The 18,944-nt window shown below is 41.9% G+C and overlaps 1 protein-coding gene across 8 annotated transcripts in view; it reads right to left on the bottom strand.

The window, feature by feature from the left end:
- Positions 1-18,944, bottom strand: part of PLD5 (phospholipase D family member 5) — a 407,569-nt gene that overhangs the window by 34,738 nt on the left and 353,887 nt on the right. For all 8 annotated transcript variants that reach the window (XM_078357234.1, XM_054248286.2, XM_003735274.6 and 5 more), the window contains one exon: positions 70-267. In XM_078357234.1, coding sequence (XP_078213360.1) covers positions 70-267 — 198 coding nt within the window. The remainder of the gene's footprint in view (positions 1-69; positions 268-18,944) is intronic.

The raw sequence follows: 18,944 nt of genomic DNA, 5'->3' as shown, positions 1-18,944 counted from the left end.
CATGCCAATTTAATAAAGAGCCTTGTGGAGGAAGAAGGAGAAGGGGAGGAGAAAGGGAGAACAACTCACCGACACAAATGCTTGAGATTTGGTTTCATTCAACTGAAGTTGCAATTTCTTTTCATTGTCGTAGACTCCATAGAGTCTTTTGGACCAGGTTTGAGGCACTCTGCTTTTGAATTTTAATGAACTATATAGAGCAAATATCCTTTGTAAATCGAGGACCAGGCAGCTGCAGTTGTAGAAGATGAGACCGAGTTCTTTCATCTGTGAAATTAAAATTGAAAGCATCATTGCCATGTGTGTCTTACGGTGTTATTTTCAGAGAAAAACATGCATAAGAATGAGGTAGTTGTGACATCTTTTTTCTTGCATTTGAAGTAAGCAGATATAGTTACATTATGGTACATAGAAGTAACATGTCATAAAAATGCTAAATATTTAAGTAACACTTTTGCTTGCTTTTTATATTAGGTTTCTTGCAGATACTTTTTTTATATTCATCTATATTTTTCATATCAGTTCTTCAGATTTGCTTCCTAAACACTAATTTTTTTTTGGATGAATCATTAAATCAGGTAGCAAGAAAAAGGTTGCCTTTAATTGCAACATAACAGAACGGCTGCCATCATAGATCCTGGAGTCAGACTGCCTGGATTTAGGATTGTTAATCGCTCCACAACTTTCCAGCTGTGTGACTTTGAACATTCTTAATTTCTGGGCCCCAGCTTCTTCCATACAATAGAGATAATCGTATTTATTTCATATGTTGCTATGATACTTAAAATGGTTAATATATATAAGAAGCTAAGAACAGTGTCTATCACATGGTCAGAGATAATCGTATTTATTTCATATGTTGCTATGATACTTAAAATGGTTAATATATATAAGAAGCGAAGAACAGTGTCTATCACATGGTCATCACTAGCAATACATTAGTGATCATTATTCTTATTAACATTCCACAAGCCTTTAGAGTAATAGACAAATAGAATCTTACAACAAAAGACCACAGAGATAATTTTGTCCACCTCTCTCAAGGCAGGGATGAGGAAAATGAAGCTCACACAAATAATTACAAATACTCAACCCAAGTGAGAGATTTAGTCAGTGGGAAATTAAGGATTGAGTGCAGGTTTCCTGACCCCAAATCAAATACCCTCAGGAACATAGCTTCATTTGAAGCCAGTATCCCTTTGTAAAAAGTGCAGATGGGCCGGGCGCGGTGGCTCAAGCCTGTAATCCCAGCACTTTGGGAGGCCGAGGCAGGTGGATCACGAGGTGAAGAGATCGAGACCATCCTGGTCAACATGGTGAAACCCCGTCTCTACTAAAAATACAAAACATTATCTGGGCACGGTGGCATGTGCCTGTAATCCCAGCTACTCAGGAAGCTGAGGCAGGAGAATTGCCTGAACCCAGGAGGTGGAGGTTGCAGTGAGCCGAGATCGTGCCATTGCACTCCAGCCTGGGTAACAAGAGTGAAACTCTGTCTCAAAAAAAAAGTGCAGATGATTTTTAATTTAGTCAATGAAACTATACAACGTGAAATTTTGGTCATTAATGGCACACAAAAATACATGCTTTTTATGACCTGAATACCCAGTGAGGGGTTATTAGGGAAAACTTGGCTCTCTAAAGACCTGGGATCCATTGATAGTAAACCCCCTTTTTATACCTTCCCTAAGCCCCTACTCGAGACTCTTTACTCGGGATGACAGGAGAGGTCATCTACCATGTATGAGCCTGTCTCTCTTTGCTTCCAGGACTCCCCAGTACAACATGCCCTGGAAATCTTCCCATGTTCCTCTATGCACGTCTGTCATCCTCTTCCATCTCCAAGGTATCCACAGGATAGATGGACACAAGTTATTTAACCCATAGATAGACATCGTTCCTATACTTTCCCTAATGCAAAATAAAGTAATAAGCATCCCTGCATATATATCTCTTTTTAAAAGTTTTTCCTCCAGTCTAAGGTTCGTATAATATAACCCGCATATACATCTCTGTACACCTTTAATATAGATTCCTAGAATGAGATGTACAGACACATTAAAGACAATTAGCTGTTAAGTAAAGGGAGATAGAGCAGGTAGGGCATATCAGGCATGTGCAAAGGCACTGAGGCTGGGGGAGACAATCAGCTGCGTGGCAGAAGCTGAGTGAAAAAGAGGAGAACATGTATGTATGCATATAAATATTTTTTCTGGTGGCAAGGGGTAAAACTGGAAAGATAGGAATATCCTCTACCTAGGGGCCTTTGTACAGGGAAAAGCAGTTTGCCTTTTATTCTGAGGTTCATGGGGAAGCAGGCAGTGAGGGGAGGGGCATGATCAGGCTGCACATTGGAAAGGTCCCTTTGATTGTGTTTTGAGAAGGGGAGGACAGCTGGGGGCAGGACATTCATACCCCAGGGCTTGGCAGTGGTAAAGGGAAAGATTTCGATTTTTTATTTGTTATTATTATTATTATTTGAGACGGAGTTTCGCTCTTGTTACCCAGACTGGAGTGCAATGGCACGATCTCGGCTCACCGCAACCTCCGCCTCCTGGGTTCAAGCAATTCTCCTGCCTCAGCCTCCCGAGTAGCTGGGACTACAGGCACACGCCACCGTGCCCAGCTGATTTTTGTATTTTTAGTAGAGACGGGGTTTCACCATGTTGACCAGGATGGTCTCAATCTCTTGACCTTGTGATCCACCCGCCTCGGCCTCCCAAAGTGCCGGGATTATAGGCGAGAGCCGTCGTGCCCGGCCGTTATTATTTTTTAAATCTCAGAGATGTCCAGAAACTGTCTTGAGTAGCTGCTAATATGATTCATCTCACCCTAGGTTAGAGACAGGCTCTCCCTGCGGTCTGCTCAGTCCTGGACGATAGGGTCCTGACTACACTCTGCATTGGACTTCATGCTTTTGCGCCTTTCCCAGATTGAGTTGCTGCTGCCACACTGTCTTCTTCAAGAAGCCTTTAGCATTTCTTTGATTCTCAACTTTTGTATCGTTAGCCTTTATAACTAGGCTCTGTGTTTGGCAATGGAAGTGGGAGAAGGGCGAAGATGCTCAGACCTGCTTCTTGTGTGGGTCCATAGCTGCCTTACAGGTCAAGGGCTAGTGACACATTTCCTTGCCTGCCAGACACAGGCAAGGCTGATGTGCATGTAGGGGCTGACATTCTTTTGGCCTTGTCTATGGTCATCATCTAAACAAACAAAAAAACCAAATAAATAAAAGTGCTGAACTCTGAGGCCAAAATGTAGATTGTAGCCTAGGATCTTCACCAACCAGATAAAGGGCCCTGGGCAAATGACTGAATTTCTTTAAGTCTTTGTCTGAACAAGGAGGGGTTGGGCTAGGGAAGTCTGTCAGGCCTTCCAACCTCACCGTCTATGAACGAGCTGAGAGCTGGCATCAGGAAGCAATTTCCTGTTTACTTTGCAGCGTCTTTACCCTGCCTGATCTCCTTTTTTCACACTGTCCAGAGAACTCCTGTTTGCTTGTCAGGACCAGCTCATTGTGCATGATTGTGGCTGGTGACCTGCCCTGGTTTTAAAGTCCCTCCAGGTTTGCATCTTTGCTCTGCTTTAAATAGCATTAGATAAAATGACTTAACTCACATTTCAGTTCATTGTTCAACAAGGATAATATCCATCTCCAAGGTTTGCTGATAGAATTTAATAACTTGCATAATTTTTTTTATAGATAGCATCTTGCTCTGTCACCTAAGCTGGAGTGCAGTGATGCAATTATAGCTTGCTGCAGCCTTGCTCCCTTGGGGCCAAGTGATCTTCTCGCCTCCTGAGTAGGTGGGACTACAGGCATGTGTCACCACATCCAGCTAATTTTTTAAAATATATTTTTTTGTAGAGATGGGATCTTGCTATGTGGTACAGGCAAGTCTTCAACTCCTGGCTCAAGCAATCTTTCCACCTTGGCCTCCCAAAGGGTTGGGATTACTTGTGTGCATCACTGCACTCATCCAATACTCAGAATTTTGATGGCAAGTATTGACTGAGTGCTTACTCGGTGAGCGTACTGAGCTGAATAGTGTGCTCCTCAAATTCATGTCTACTCAGAACCTGTGAATGTGAAAATACCATAACTTCCAGATACAAGTCAGGACGAGGACATATTGAATCAGGATGGGCCCTGAATCTAGTATGATGGATGTCCTTATAAGGAAAGGGGAATTTGGACACAGAAACACAGATACAGAGCAGAGACAGCCATACATTGCCAGAGACTGCAATGATGCACCTACAAGCCAAGGACTGCTGGGAACCAACAGAAGCTAGGAAGAGACTGGAATGATGCACCTATAAGCCAGGGACTGCTGGGAACTAACAGAAGCTAGGAAGAGACTGGAATGATGCACCTATAAGCCAAGGACTGCTGGGAACCAACAGAAGCTAGGAAGAGACTGGAATGATGCACCTATAAGCCAAGGACTGCTGGCCATCAACAGAAGCTAGGAAGAGACTGGAATGATGCACCTATAAGCCAAGGACTGCTGGGAACCAACAGAAGCTAGGAAGAGACTGGAATGATGCACCTATAAGCCAAGGACTGCTGGGAACCAACAGAAGCTAGGAAGAGACTGGAATGATGCACCTATAAGCCAAGGACTGCTGGCCATCAACAGAAGCTAGGAAGAGACTGGAATGATGCACCTATAAGCCAAGGACTGCTGGGAACCAACAGAAGCTAGGAAGAGACTGGAATGATGCACCTACAAGCCAGGGACTGCTGGGAACCAACAGAAGCTAGGAAGAGACTGGAATGATGCACCTACAAGCCAGGGACTGCTGTCAATCAACAGAAGCTAGGAAGAGACTGGAATGATGCACCTATAAGCCAGGGACTACTGGGAACCAACAGAAGCTAGGAAGAGACTGGAATGATGCACCTATAAGCCAGGGACTACTGGGAACCAACAGAAGCTAGGAAGAGACTGGAATGATGCACCTATAAGCCAAGGACTGCTGGGAACCAACAGAAGCTAGGAAGAGACTGGAATGATGTACCTACAAGCCAGGGACTGCTGTCAATCAACAGAAGCTAGGAAGAGACTGGAATGATGCACCTATAAGCCAGGGACTGCTGGCAACCAACAGAAGCTAGGAAGAGGTAAAGAAAGATTCGCCCCTAGCGACTTCACAGCAAGCATGGCCCTGCCTATACTTTGATTTCAGACTTCTAACCTTCAGCATTGTGAGAGAACACATTTCTGCTCTTTGAAGCTACCAAGTTTGTGGTAATTTCTTATGACAGCTCTAGGAAACTGATACTATGTGCCTCACCTACTTTAATCTTGACAGTGGGTCAGGTAGATACAATTTTTACTTCATTATACATAGGAGGGAATTGGGGCTTGGATAGTCTTTTTATTTTTGTAGGGATGGGTGGAGGATCTCACTATGTTGCCCAGGCTGGTCTTGAATTCCTAGCCTCTAGTGATCCTCCCATCTTGGCCTCCTCCCAAAGGGCTGAGATTACAGGTGTTAGCCACCACACCTGGCCTGGGTAGGCTTTTTAGGCTGTCATTTGCCCTCTGGTAAATGACATACCTGAAATTTGAACTTTGGTCTGACTCTGAAGCTTACATACTTAATCACTGTGCTATTACACTGCATTTAGCCCATGGCTAGTACACAATCCATGTGTCTGGTTATTAAGTCTTTGAAGCTTTTTTGGGCCAATCCCTCTTCTGCTTTGTGTACCACTGTACTTGGTACATATAGCTGATGTGGCATCCGAATTTTAAAAAAATTTTATGCTTGTTTCCCCTAAGGGACTCTGAAGACAGGAGCTTGCCAGATTCCTATTTTTATTTCCAGTGCCAGGTATGTAGTAATTGCTTAGGAATTATCTACCAAATGACTGTCTGGCCTTGAAAATGAATAAACTATGGTGATAGGTGAAAATAAGCTTCCTTCTCAACCCAGGAGCCCTAGTGCCAGCCAGCCTGATGCCTTCTGATTCTGAATACCTAAATCTAACAAGAATCTCTCCTTGGATGCAAGAGCCCTGGAGCAGCAAAGCTAAAGACAGTCACGAGAAACCCATCTGGCCATGTGAGCCCCAGAGATCCACCTGGAAGACTTTCACAAACATGGCACTCAATGATTAGTATCAATGGTAAGTCTTAGATTGGTCAATGACCCAGCTATTTGTTAAACACGCTTCCCATGCCTACCAACAATGGGGTGCATCATCCTGTACCTGCCAATAATGGAGTACAGAGCCCAACACAGGGTTCTCTTTTGAATAGGAGATTGCATTTAAAAAAAATTCAATGCTGGCTGGGTGTCATGGCTACACCTGTAATCCCAGTACTTTGGCAGGCCGAGGCAGGTGGATCAGCTGAGGTCAGGAGTTCAAGATCAGCCTGAGCAACATGGTGTAACCCTGTTTCTACTAAAAATACAAAAAAGTAGCCAGGCATGGTGGTGTGTACTTATAATTCCAGCTACTTGAGGGGCTGAGACAGGAGAACCCCTTGAACCTGGGGGGCAGAGGTTGTGGTAAGCAGAGGCCACACCACTGCACTCTAGCCTGGGTGACAGAGTGAGACTCAATCTCAAAAAAAAAAAAAAAAAGAAAAAAGTAATGCTATTCTTACAGCAAAGGCAGTGCTAAGAAAAAAGTTCACAGCCCTAATTCCTACACCAAAAAGCCTCAAAGAGGACAAATAAAACAGACAATCTAAGGAACTAGAGAGACAAGAACAAAACAAATCCAAACCCAGCAGCAGAAAGGAAACAACCAACCTCTGAGCAGAATTAAAGAAATGGAAACAAACAAACAAAAAAATACAAAAGATAAATGAAACAAAAGCTGGTTCTTTGAAAAGATAAATTAATTTTATAGACAAGTAGCAAGATTAACTAAGAAAAGAAGAGAGAAAATTCAAATAAGCTCAATTAGAAACGAGAGGGAGATATTACAACTGGCATCACAGCAACACAGAAGATCGTTCGAGGCTATTACGAACACCTTTATGTGCATGAACTGGAAAACCTGGAGAAGATGGATAAATTCCCAGAAAGATAAACCCTCTCAGCTTAAATCAGGAAGAATTAGATACCCTGAACATACCAATAACACGCAGTGAGATTGAAATGATAATAAAAAAATTACCAACAAGATAAAGCCAGGACCAGATGGATTCACAGCCGAATTCTACTAGACATTCGAAGAAGAATTGGTATTAATCCTATTGACATTATTCCACACAGAAGGAGGGAATTGTCCTAAATCATTCTATGAAGCCAGTATCACCCTAATACCAAAATCAGAAAAAGACATAACCAAAAAAGAAAACTACAGACTAATATCCCTGATGAACATAGATGCAAAAATCCTTACCAAAATACTAGCTAACCAAATTCAACAGTACATCAAAAAGATAATCCATCATGATCTAGTGGGTTTCATACTAGGGACACAGGGGTGGTTTTAACATATGCAAGTCAATAAATGTGCTATGCCACATAAAGAGAATTAAAAACAAAAACCACATGGATCATCTCAATAGATGCAGAAAAAACATTTGACAAAATCCAGCATCCCTTTATGATTAAAACTCTCAGCAAAATCAGCATAAAAGGGACATACCCAAATGTAACAAAAGCCTATGACAAACCACAGCCAACAGAATACTGAATGGGGAGAAGTTGAAAGCATTCTCTGAGAAGCAGAAGAAGACAAGGATGCCCACTCTCAACACTTCTCTTCAACATAGTGCTGGAAGTCCTAGCCAAAAGCAATCAGACAAGAGAAAGCAATAAAGGCATCCAAATAGGTAAAGAGGAAGTCAAACTGTTGCTGTTTGCTGATGATGTGATTGTGTACTTAGAAAACCATAAAGACTCCTACAAAAAGCTCCTAGAACTGATCAAAGAATTCAGCAATGTTTCTGGATACAAAAATTAATGTACACAAATCAGTAGCTCTCCCATACACCAACAGCGACCAACCTGAGAATCAAGTCAAGAACTCAACCCCTTTTACAATAGCTTCAGAAAAATAAAATACTTAGGAATATACCTAACCGAGGAGGTGAAAGACCTCTACAAGGAAAACTACAAAACACTGCTGAAAGAAATCACAGATGACACAAACAAATGGAAACACATCCCATGCTCATGGATGGGTGGAAGCAATATTATGACAATGACCATACTGCCAAAAGTAATCTACAAACTCAATGCAATTCCTATTAAAATACTACCATCATCCTTCACAGAACTAGGACAACAATTCTAAAATTCATATGGAACCAAAAAAGAGCACAGCCAAAGCAAGACTGAGCAAAAAGAAGAAATCTGGAGGCATCACATTACTTGATTTCAAACTATACTATAATGCCATAGTCACCAAAACAACATGGTCCTGGTATAAAAATAGGCCCCTAGACCAGCGGAACAGCACAGAGAACACAGAAATGAACCCAAATACTTACATCCAACTGATCTTTGACAAAGCAAACAAAAGCATAAAGTGGGGAAAGTACATCCTATTCAACAAATGGTGTTGGGATAATTGGCAAGCCACATGTAGGATAATGAAACAGATCCTCATCACTCACCTTATGCAAAAATCAACTCAATATAGATTAAGGACTTAAATCTAAGACCTGAAACTGTGAAAATTCTAGAAGATAACATCAGAAAAACCCTTCTAGACATTGGTTTAGGTAAAGACTTCATGACCAAGAACCCAAAAGCAAATGCAATAAAAACAAAGATAAATAGCTGGGACTTAATTAAACTAAAGAGCTTTTGCAGGGCAAAAGGAACAGTCAGCAGAGTAAACAGACAACTCACAGAATGGGAGAAAATCTTCACAATCTGTACATCTGACGAAGGACTAATATCCAGAATCTACAATGAACTCAAACAAATTAGCAAGAAAAAACAACTCCATCAAAAAGTAGGCTAAGAATATAGATAGACAATTCTCAGAAGAAGATACATAAATGGCCAACAAACATACAAAAGAATGCTCATCATCACTAAAGTCAGGGAAATGCAAACCAAAACTATAATGTGATACCACCTTACCCCTGCAAGAATGGCCATAATTTAAAAAAAAGATAGATATTGGCATGGATGTGGTGAACACGGAACACTTCTACACTGCTGGTGGGAATGTAAACTAGTACAACCACTATGGAAAACAGTGTGGAGATTCCTTAAAGAACTAAAACTAGAACTACCAATTGATCCAGCAATCCCACTACTGGGTATCTACCCAGAGGAAAAGAAATTATTATATTTGCAGTAGCACAGTTCACAACTGCAAAAATGTGGAGCCAATCCAAATGCCCATCAATCAAAGAGTGGATAAGGAAACTGTGGTATATATGTATATGTTGGAATACTACTCAGCCATAAAAAGGAATGAATTAATGGCATTCACAGCAACCTGGATGGGATTGGAGACTCTTATCCTAAGTGAAGCAACTCAGGAATGGAAAAGCAAACATTGTGTATTCTCACTCGTAAGTGGGAGCCAAACTATGAGGATACAAAGGCATAAGAATGATACAACAGACTTTGGAGACTTAGGAGGAAATGTGGGAAGGAAAAGAATGAGGGATAAGAGACTTAAATGAACTTAGGGGGACTTAGGGGAAAATGGGGGAAGGAAAAGAGTGAAGGTTCAGTGTACACTGCTGGGGTGATGGGTACACCAAAATCTCACAAATCACCACTAAAGAACTGACTTGTTTAACCAAATACCACCCGCTGCCCAATAACTTATGGAATAAAAATAAATATAAATAAATCAATGCTATTCAATCCTAGCAGAGCCAGAGACAGGCCACCATGAAAGTAGATATCAAGAGAATCATTTGACTTTTGAGACCAAAAGGCAAACTCTGTGGCCAGGATCCACTTTTACGACGTTCAGGTCGCTTAGATTTCTCCTTTCTTCTTTCCACATCAGGCCCTTGGTGTTTTTCAGGTCATTTGCTCACACATGGCAAACATTTATGCTTGGAAAACCATTCAAAGCATGGATAAGAATATGCTATTTCAAGTCGGGCATGGGAGGATTGTTTGTTCAAAAGCAGCCTGGACAACATAGTGAGACCCTGTCTCTACAAACAAACAATAAATAATTAGCTGGGTGTGGTGGTGCAAATCTGTAATCCCAACCACTTGGGAAGCCGAGGTGGGAAGATCCCTTGAGCCCAGGAGTTCAAGACTGCACTGAGCAGTGATCGCCCTACTGCACTCTAGCCTGGGCGACAGAGCAAGATCCCATCTCAACAACAACAACAAAAAAGAACGTGCTATTTCCCCATCCACCTTGTTTCTCAGGAGTATTTGTCCCTAATCTTCATGTGGAGGTTTGCCCTCTGTACTGAGGCTGGGGCAGATGAAAGCCAAAGGCAGTGGCTGTGGATCAAAGCAGCTGCCCCTGCCGCACTCCCTGCTGGCTCCTGATGCATAGAATGATATTAAATGAGGTAGTCACGGCACATTTAGGCTGCTGTTGAAGACGGAAATCAAACAAACAAAAACAATGATCACAAGCTCCCCTGATCTGAAGAAACACAACTGTTCTTCAATATGATAGGATGTGATTATTCAGGATAACTATCATTTTGAAGATCGACACCCAGAAGGGTACCAGGATGCCAACTCTGATAGCTCCTCCCTGCCCAGGGGGCACAGGCATGAGAGAGAGACCAATATGACAGAGTTAGGACATAGCAAGTCAACTACGGAACAGGCTCTGGAGACAGACTGACTACCTCCACCACAGGCAAGTACCTCATCTCTTCACTTCCTCCATCTGAAGACTGGTATGTTTCATAAGATTGCTATGAAGAATAAATGAAAAGGTGCAGACAAACATTAGCTCAGTGCCTGGCTCTAACCACATTAGCTAATGGAAAATTGGGAAGCATAACATGAAAATGCTTCTGTAATGGCATCATAATTCTCAGTGATGTTTGTCCCTTTAAGTAGGATCAGATGGAGGGAGGCATAATTATGAACATTCTCAGCATGTATCTACCCCAAGACTCTCCTTATGCACCATTTATCACCATCAAGATGCAAGTGGGCACTGTCTCCCTGGGTACTGTGGAGATTTTCTCCAATATTTAATAACTCTATTCTAAACATAGATTTAGTGATCCTTTCCCCTGTTGCATAAACTAAGCTGCTGACTTGCTGTGAGCTTTTATCTGCAATCCCTGACACCATTCCACTCTGTGGTTATGTTATAGCTTTAGGATCTGGAGACAGGGGATAAAGCCAAGCACTGCCCTCTAGGGACGTAAAAAGAATTAAATTTCCTCTGGATATCTTCCTCTCTACCCTAGAACGACTCAAACCCATTTCCACTTACACATATTAGTTCAGGCTGCTGCTGATGATGGAAAAACAAACAAAACAGAACAAAACTGGCTTTTGTTTTGCAGCTTTTTCACCCAGAGCAAGAAGTTCAGGACAGATTTATGACAAATCTTAAAATGCTGGCAGTGGGAAAAAATACAGAGATTTGGGCTTCATAGATGAATTTCTATGTTTAGATTATCAAAGGAAAAAGAAACTAAAGGTCTGATTGATTCGCTGAGATAGTCTTAAATTTTTTTAAAAATAAATTTAAGGGACACAAGGCAGTTTTGTTACATGGATATTTTGCTCAGTGGTGGAGTCCAGACTTTTACTGTGACCATCTTCACCTGGGTAGTACACATCATACTCATAAGTAATTACTCATCCTTCATCCCCACTCATGCTCTCAACCTTCTGAATCACCAGTGTCTGTTATTCCGTTCTCTATGCCCATGTGTACCCACTATTTAGCTTCCACTTCTAAGTGTGCTGCTTGACTTTGTGTGTCTGAATTGTTTCATTTAAAGTAATGGCCTCCAGTTCTATCCATGTTGCTACGAAAGACATGATTTCATTTGTTTTTGTGGCTAAATAGTATTCCATTGTGTATATATACCACCTTTTCTTTATCTAATCATCTGTTGATGAACACTTTTTTTTTTTTGAGACAGAGTTTTTATCTCTCCATTGCCCAGGGTGGAGTGCAATGGAGAGATCTTGGCTCACTGCAACCTCTGCCTCCGAGGTTCAAGCAATTCTCCTGCCTCAGACTCCCGAGTAGCTGGGACTACAAGCGCCCACTACCACATGTGGCTAGTTTTGCATTTTTAGTAGAGACAGGGTTTCACCATGTTGGCCAGGCTGGTCTCGAACTCCTAACCTCAGAAGATCCACCTGCCTCAGCTTCCCAAAGTGCTGGGGTTACAGGCATGAGCCACTGTGCCCAGAGTGAGTGGTGATGAACACTTTGATTCCACATCGTCGCTACTGTGAATTGTGCTACGATAAACATACCAATGCACCTGTCTTTTTGATATCACGACTTCTTTTCCTTTGGGTAGATATGCAGTAGTGGGACTGCTGGATAGAATGGTAATTCTATTTTTAGTTCTTTGAGAAATCCCCACACTGTTTCCATAGAGGTTGTATTAATTTACATTCCCATCAACAGTGTATAAGCATTCCTTTTTCTCCATATCCTCACAAACATCTATTTTTTGACTTTGAAACAGTTAACTGAGGACCTGCCAGGGATCAGCCCCCAGGTGATAGGCTGCTCAGCCCTGTCCAGCCTCAGTGGCTGACCACATGCCACAGAGCATCTGGATGGGCTGCCCTCAACTCTTAGTTCAATCACACAATTGACTGATGCAGTCAAAAATAAGTTAAATGATCGACTGAATGGTTCCACCATTTTAATAAAATCATCCCGAAAAAGCTGGATATGTATAGCTAAATATTCTTTGGAAGAGATGGATTTGGTTCTTTACAAAGTGGGCATATTGTTAGTGAGGAAGCCATGGAGTTAAGAGAGGCCTAATGAAGGCCTCAAGAACTGTAGTACACCAACAAGAAGCTGCTATCAGGGTCGTTATTTTACTTAAAACTCAAGTTATGTCAGTGGTTCCGTTCCGTCTCTTGCACTATGACATTTTGAAGCCTGGGGACCTTTGGTGGGAGTGTCTGCGTTTCATGACATCCAGGAGACGTCATCATTTACCGTATATAAAGAACTAACAAGAGATGTGATGTGACTTAATTACAGTGCTCACTGTGCCCCAGGCACTGTTCTCAGGCTTTATATGTCCACATGCATTTAAACCTCACAACAACCCATTTCACGGTAAGAAAACCGAGATACAAAGAGATTAAGGGTCTTCACTGAATGGCCAGCTAGTAAGCAAGAAAGCTGAGACAAGAATACTCAAAAACGAGTTTAATATTTCATCTTTAGAAAGAATTATTTGCAAAGTGAAGCACTTGTAAGACTAGGAATTCTCTGTGGGTGAGGACCAAGTCCTACCTGCTGTATGCGTGGCCTTCCGCCCAGGTGTTTCGGATTTTAAAATAAATATAAGAATTAGGGCTAGGTGCAGTGGCTTACGCCTGTAATCACAAAACTTTGGGAGGTCGAGGTGGGTGGATCGCAAGGTCAGGTATTTGAGACCAACCTGGCCAATATGGTGATACCCCGTCTCTACTAAAAAATGCAAAAATTAGCTGGGTGTGATGGCGGGGCCTGTAGTCCTAGCTACTCGGGAGTCTGAGACTGGAGAATCGCTTGAACCCGGGATGGGGAGGTTGCAGTGAGCTGAGATCACACCACTGCACTCCTGCCTGGAGCCTGGGTGACAGAGCGAGACTCTGTCTCAAAAAAAAAAAAAAAAAAAAAAGAATTAGAATAAACATGTAATTATATCAGAAAAATATTTTTATATCTTGTTTTATCAAAATTAGTGAAAGGTGGTCATCAAAGAGAATGCAGTGAGTGGAGGGAAAAAGAAACCATTTTCAGCTAGGTCATGAGAGGCAGCATAAAGGGAGACAGATTGGGTTTGGTGGGTTTTATTGGTGATGCAGAAACCAGCGAGGGTGTCTGATAGATGCTCTGTCAGCAGAACAGGGAGAGGAAGGCATTAGCACCGTTCTTCACTGTAATTCAGAATAATTAACACAAGTTAGCTCAAGCACAGCTCAATTTATCATTTACAGATGCCCAGTTTGTGGTCTCCATGATTTTACAGAAATGTGAACAAGTATTTCTTTAATTTTCTCGACAAAGACAAAAGAACTTGCAACTGGGAGCAGCTAACATGCCTCCCGTTAGCTGCTGATTTACATTCTGAGTTACTGCAGGAAATTTAATTACTAGGAGCTCTAAGTTGATTTTGTTTCTGCCCTCAAGGTGAAATTTTTGTTACGGGGGATAGAAAATAATGAATTGAATCTTGGGAGCTGAAAGACAGCCTCCTGCTCAGAAATGTGCTTACTCTCCTGCCCCTCCATTCCCACAGTGGGTGGTTTATACCACTTAACTTCTTGATGTCTTATTTTCTATGTCTACCACATGGGAATCATAATGCCTGCCAGAAGGAACATGATTAATTGAAGAGACAGGGGAGGATATAAGAATCCTAGAGAACGGTTAGTTCAACCTTATTTCAAAATTAAGGATACTGATGAGGCAGCAGAATAGGGTCTGGAGGAAGGAAACCTAAGGCTGATTTGAATCAAAAGGAAAACCCCACCTCTCCACACCCAAGTAACAAAAGGATCAGAGGCTACCCTCTTTGCAACCACTTCCCCTACCCCCGCCCCACACACCTCACCACATTTTTCTGCATCACACATGGAAAATGGAAAGCACCTCTGACTGGTCCCCTCCTGCAACCAATCAGACTCATCAGGGGCCTAGTCTTCATCTGCATAGGGGAATAACTTTGTAACTTCACTTCAGCCTCTGACTGGTCACTTTCCCCAACCAATCAGACATTTGCATAGCCATAACTTGGTAACTTCACTTTAGCCTCTGATTGGTTGAGGGAGACAACCAATCAGACTGGTTGTGGGCCACTACTTCATTTATATAGGGTGTAAACATAACCAATGGTGTAAACATATAACCAATGGGTATTTATGTAGGGTGTAAACATATGGGTTTAAACCATTGGTTGTAAACATACAACCAATGGATAATATGGGTATTTATATGGGTATTTAAACCATTGGTTATATGCTTACACCCTACATAAATACCTCTAGAGGGTATTTAAACCCTAGAAAATTCTGTAACCAGCACTCTTGAGCTGCTTGCTCAAGCCCACTCCCACTCTGTGGAGTGTACTTTTGTTTCAATACATCTGTGTTTTTCTTTCATTGCTTTGTTTGTGCATTTTGTCCGATTCTCTGTGCAAAACACAAAGAACCTGGACACTCTCCATTGGTAACACTGAGATCACAAAAGGGGAAGTGACTTGCAAGATCACAGAACAATGCCTCTTCATTCTTCCATCCCTTCACTTTAGTCACTGTTCATCTTTTATAAGGATCGATTTCTAAAGGAGGATTATTCATTTGGCATCTTTGAATTCTAGCTAGAAGGAATTCATACAACAATTCTTGGCTTTATCTAGGCAAAGAAAAATCAATAGATAAAACCTTGAGTAGAGTAACTGGAGAATATTAATGGGAGGAATCTTAAAGGAATGGGGCCTGAGAGGAAAACGAGATGAAACAAATTGGAAATGCTTATCAGTTGTTTCTTGAAGTACTTTAATTTCATCATACTTCTTTAAGACAGTTGAAAATTATGCCAAAATGCTACCATGGCTCCTCTTGACCTTCCTGCTTTCTGTCTTCTCTCTCTTTTTTTTTTTTTTGAGATGGCGTTTCACTTTTGTTACCCAGGCTGGAGTGCAATGGCGCGATCTCGGCTCACCGTAACCTCCGCCTCCTGGGTTCAGGCAATTCTCCTGCCTCAACCTCCTGAGTAGCTGGGATTACAGGCACGCGCCACCGTGCCCAGCTAATTTTTTGTATTCTTAGTAGGGAGGGGGTTTCACCATGTTGACCAGGATGGTCTCGATCTCTTGACCTCGTGATCCACCTGCCTCGGCCTCCCAAAGTGCTGGGATTACAGGCTTGAGCCACCGCACCCGGCCCTGTCTTCTCTTCTTAATGAAAAATGAGGAAGTTGAGATAATTCCGGTTTCAGTGGGTTGTGTTTGATTTCCTTTTAAAATCCCTCCAAGAAACTCTTCTTTGGACAAAACACTGGGCAAGACCTGAGTGACTATATTTCTATTTCAGGTGTGTAAAATAAATACCCATGCCACTTATGTACAGGATATTAAATGAAATGTACATATTACTCATTAAGTTTCTTTTTATTTAGGAAAAGATGAAATAATAGAGAGGTAGAACAAACATTTCCCAATGGAAAATTTGCCTACAGCCATGCTATGCTGAGCATGCCTGATCTCTGAAGCTAAGCAGGGTTGGGCCTGGTTAGCCCTTGGATGGGAAGCTGACTGGGGAAGACTGGCTGATGTAGGCTTCAGGTTTTTTTTTTTTTAGATAAAAAAAAATTAGAAAAAGAAAAATTTAAAAAGCATAAATCTTAGGCTACTTTACTTTGCAGCCAAGTCATCAAATAATGGGAGGCATGGACAAGGGGATGGAATTTAGTGGGCTTCCACTTGTAGACTGTAATTCAAAACACACATTTAGTCTTCAGAATCTACTTTAGGAGAGACCTTGAAGTAGAGAAAGGCTCTAAAAATGTTCAGAAAAGGGGGATCTTCCTCTTGCCCCAGCGAAATGTTTTCACTTCTATGTCTTGCTTCTGATTCATGCCTGTGGGATTCAGAGCATGGCTCACCGGAGTTCTCCTCCTCAACAATGGCCTCCCTAGCAGCACTGCTGTTCCGATACTTTATGCTGCAGCAGTGGGAGCAACAAGGGCAGCTCTAGCCTTTTTAAAGGAAACCTCACATCTAGATTCCCAGCATCACTGGTTCCAGAAACATCACAGAATGATGGAGGAAGACGGTGCTTCTCCTCTGGTCTGGACCACCACTGGGCTAGCCTGCAACACTGAATGCAATTGCTGGCCATCCAGAAAGTTTATCTGTCTTAGTGGATAGAGCAAGGATGCAGGATTGAATTCCAGCTCTCCAGCCTTCTTGACTTTAGACAAGTTTCTTAATCTTTTGTGTCTGTAACTGACAAACTCCTTTGCATTTCTGTAGAGATAGTAATAAAATTCTTAAGGTTGTTGCGATAATTAAACAATTTATGACGTGTGTGTATACACACATATGTATATATACACATACATATGTATATATACATTTGTATCTGTACATGAATATATATGTGTATAATCTGCTTAAGACAATGTCTGCTATGTAGAATAACAGCATTTGCTATTAATTATAATTATTAATAGCAGCAGCATTACCATTACAACCAACCAGATGTCAGGATATATGCTGAGGCACAAGAGCTGGAGGGCACACTTCTGCCACGCCTTCTGCCACACCTACATTCTCCAGGAAAAAGCTCATGAGCATGCAGTGGCCTCCTGCATATGAAAATTACAAATGCACTTGCCATCCTCTGTTGCTGCCTGACTCAAACAGACTTCCATTCCCTCTCTGATTTCAAGCAGGAAACTTCCCCATCTACCTGTTTTCTATTTCTCAGCATTGCATGCTGGGAAAACAAATGCAGAGAGGCTGCACAGGAGTATCAGTGGAAGGATACTGGAGGTGTAGAGTTATGTTTACTTGTAACAGGATGGGCCATTGGCATAAAAATCGTTGATAAGACTGTCCCAGATTCAATCCACGGTCATGACTGAATCTCAATTCACATTGTAACTTGGTCCTCCTTGTCTCCATCACGACTTTGAGGTCCACCCTCTCACCCTCCCTGGGTTCCTACTTTGCCCAGGGCTTTAGCCCAAAGATTGTGTACTTCTGCCCTTTCGGAAGTATTAAAAAGCATAACTTCACCTTGTTTCTACTTCTCACTCACTTACTCCTCCTACTGCAGGAAGACTGACCTCCCTAGTGAGACTAGGGCATAAACTTAGCATGCAGAGCCCTGGCTCTTCTTCTTTTTTAGAGCAGGCTGTTTTCCTAAACTTGTTCCTTGGGATGGGAGGGCCGGGGAGGAAAGCACAGCCTGGTCTTTGGTTGTTTTGGTCCCGCCCTCCGTGGGGGTCTGCATAGCCTGTAGATTGGCAGCTGTGACTCCTTTAACCTCGGCAAGTTCAATTCCAGAATCAGTAGTAGGAGGCATGATTTTGACCACACATCTAAACTCTGTTTTCCATTCTGGCTTCATAGGTAACTAACTGATCATTTGTTCACCATCTATCTGATTCCTGAAGGTATTTATTCATCTGTTTTCATTTTTATTGAATCTATTTACCTCAAAGTTATCTTTTAAAATGTCTTGAAAGGAATGTTATTTATTTGTTTTCCAAAAGTTCGAGAATGAACTCCCACATCTAACACTCTCAACCTCATTCTCCTACGGCCATTGCCATGAATTGAATCAGGTGTGAACATGCCAAGCAAATTCCATTCTGCCTTCCACAAGCAAAACATGCAATTAGAATTTTATAAAGGTGGCATTGGCCTTTGTGCAGTATCATAATGTACTCTTGATTTAAACTTGTTGCTTGTAGATTGGTTGTATTGTTCATCTTAGTATTCACCATACCCTGCCCCACAGCGCTGAGTGGAGCAGCTGCTCAAGGTGTTCAACGTCATTTGAGAAATTGATATTCCAACCTCACAGTATGGGCTTGAGCATGAAGAGACTGAGGTGAACTGAATCCTTGTCTAATCCTCTTGTTGATTTCTAGAGCTAACCCCCCACAAAACACCCAAAGCGCTACTCTGTTGAGGCTATGGTACCATGTCTGTGTTTCTGTGGTGCATCTGACTCTCAATATGTATCCAACTAACATCTCTTTCAGACTGGACATGGGAATGCTTTAGAAAGTATCAGTATTAAAAAATACTGTAAATTTGAAATCTGGGAACCTTATCATGTAACAATATCCCATT

The sequence above is a fragment of the Callithrix jacchus genome, chromosome 19 (genome assembly GCF_049354715.1).
Source record: "Callithrix jacchus isolate 240 chromosome 19, calJac240_pri, whole genome shotgun sequence".
Classification (NCBI taxonomy): Eukaryota; Metazoa; Chordata; class Mammalia; order Primates; family Cebidae; genus Callithrix; species Callithrix jacchus.
The sequence above is the reverse complement of the archived record's forward strand: the minus strand, read 5'-3'. Positions and strand labels throughout refer to the sequence as shown.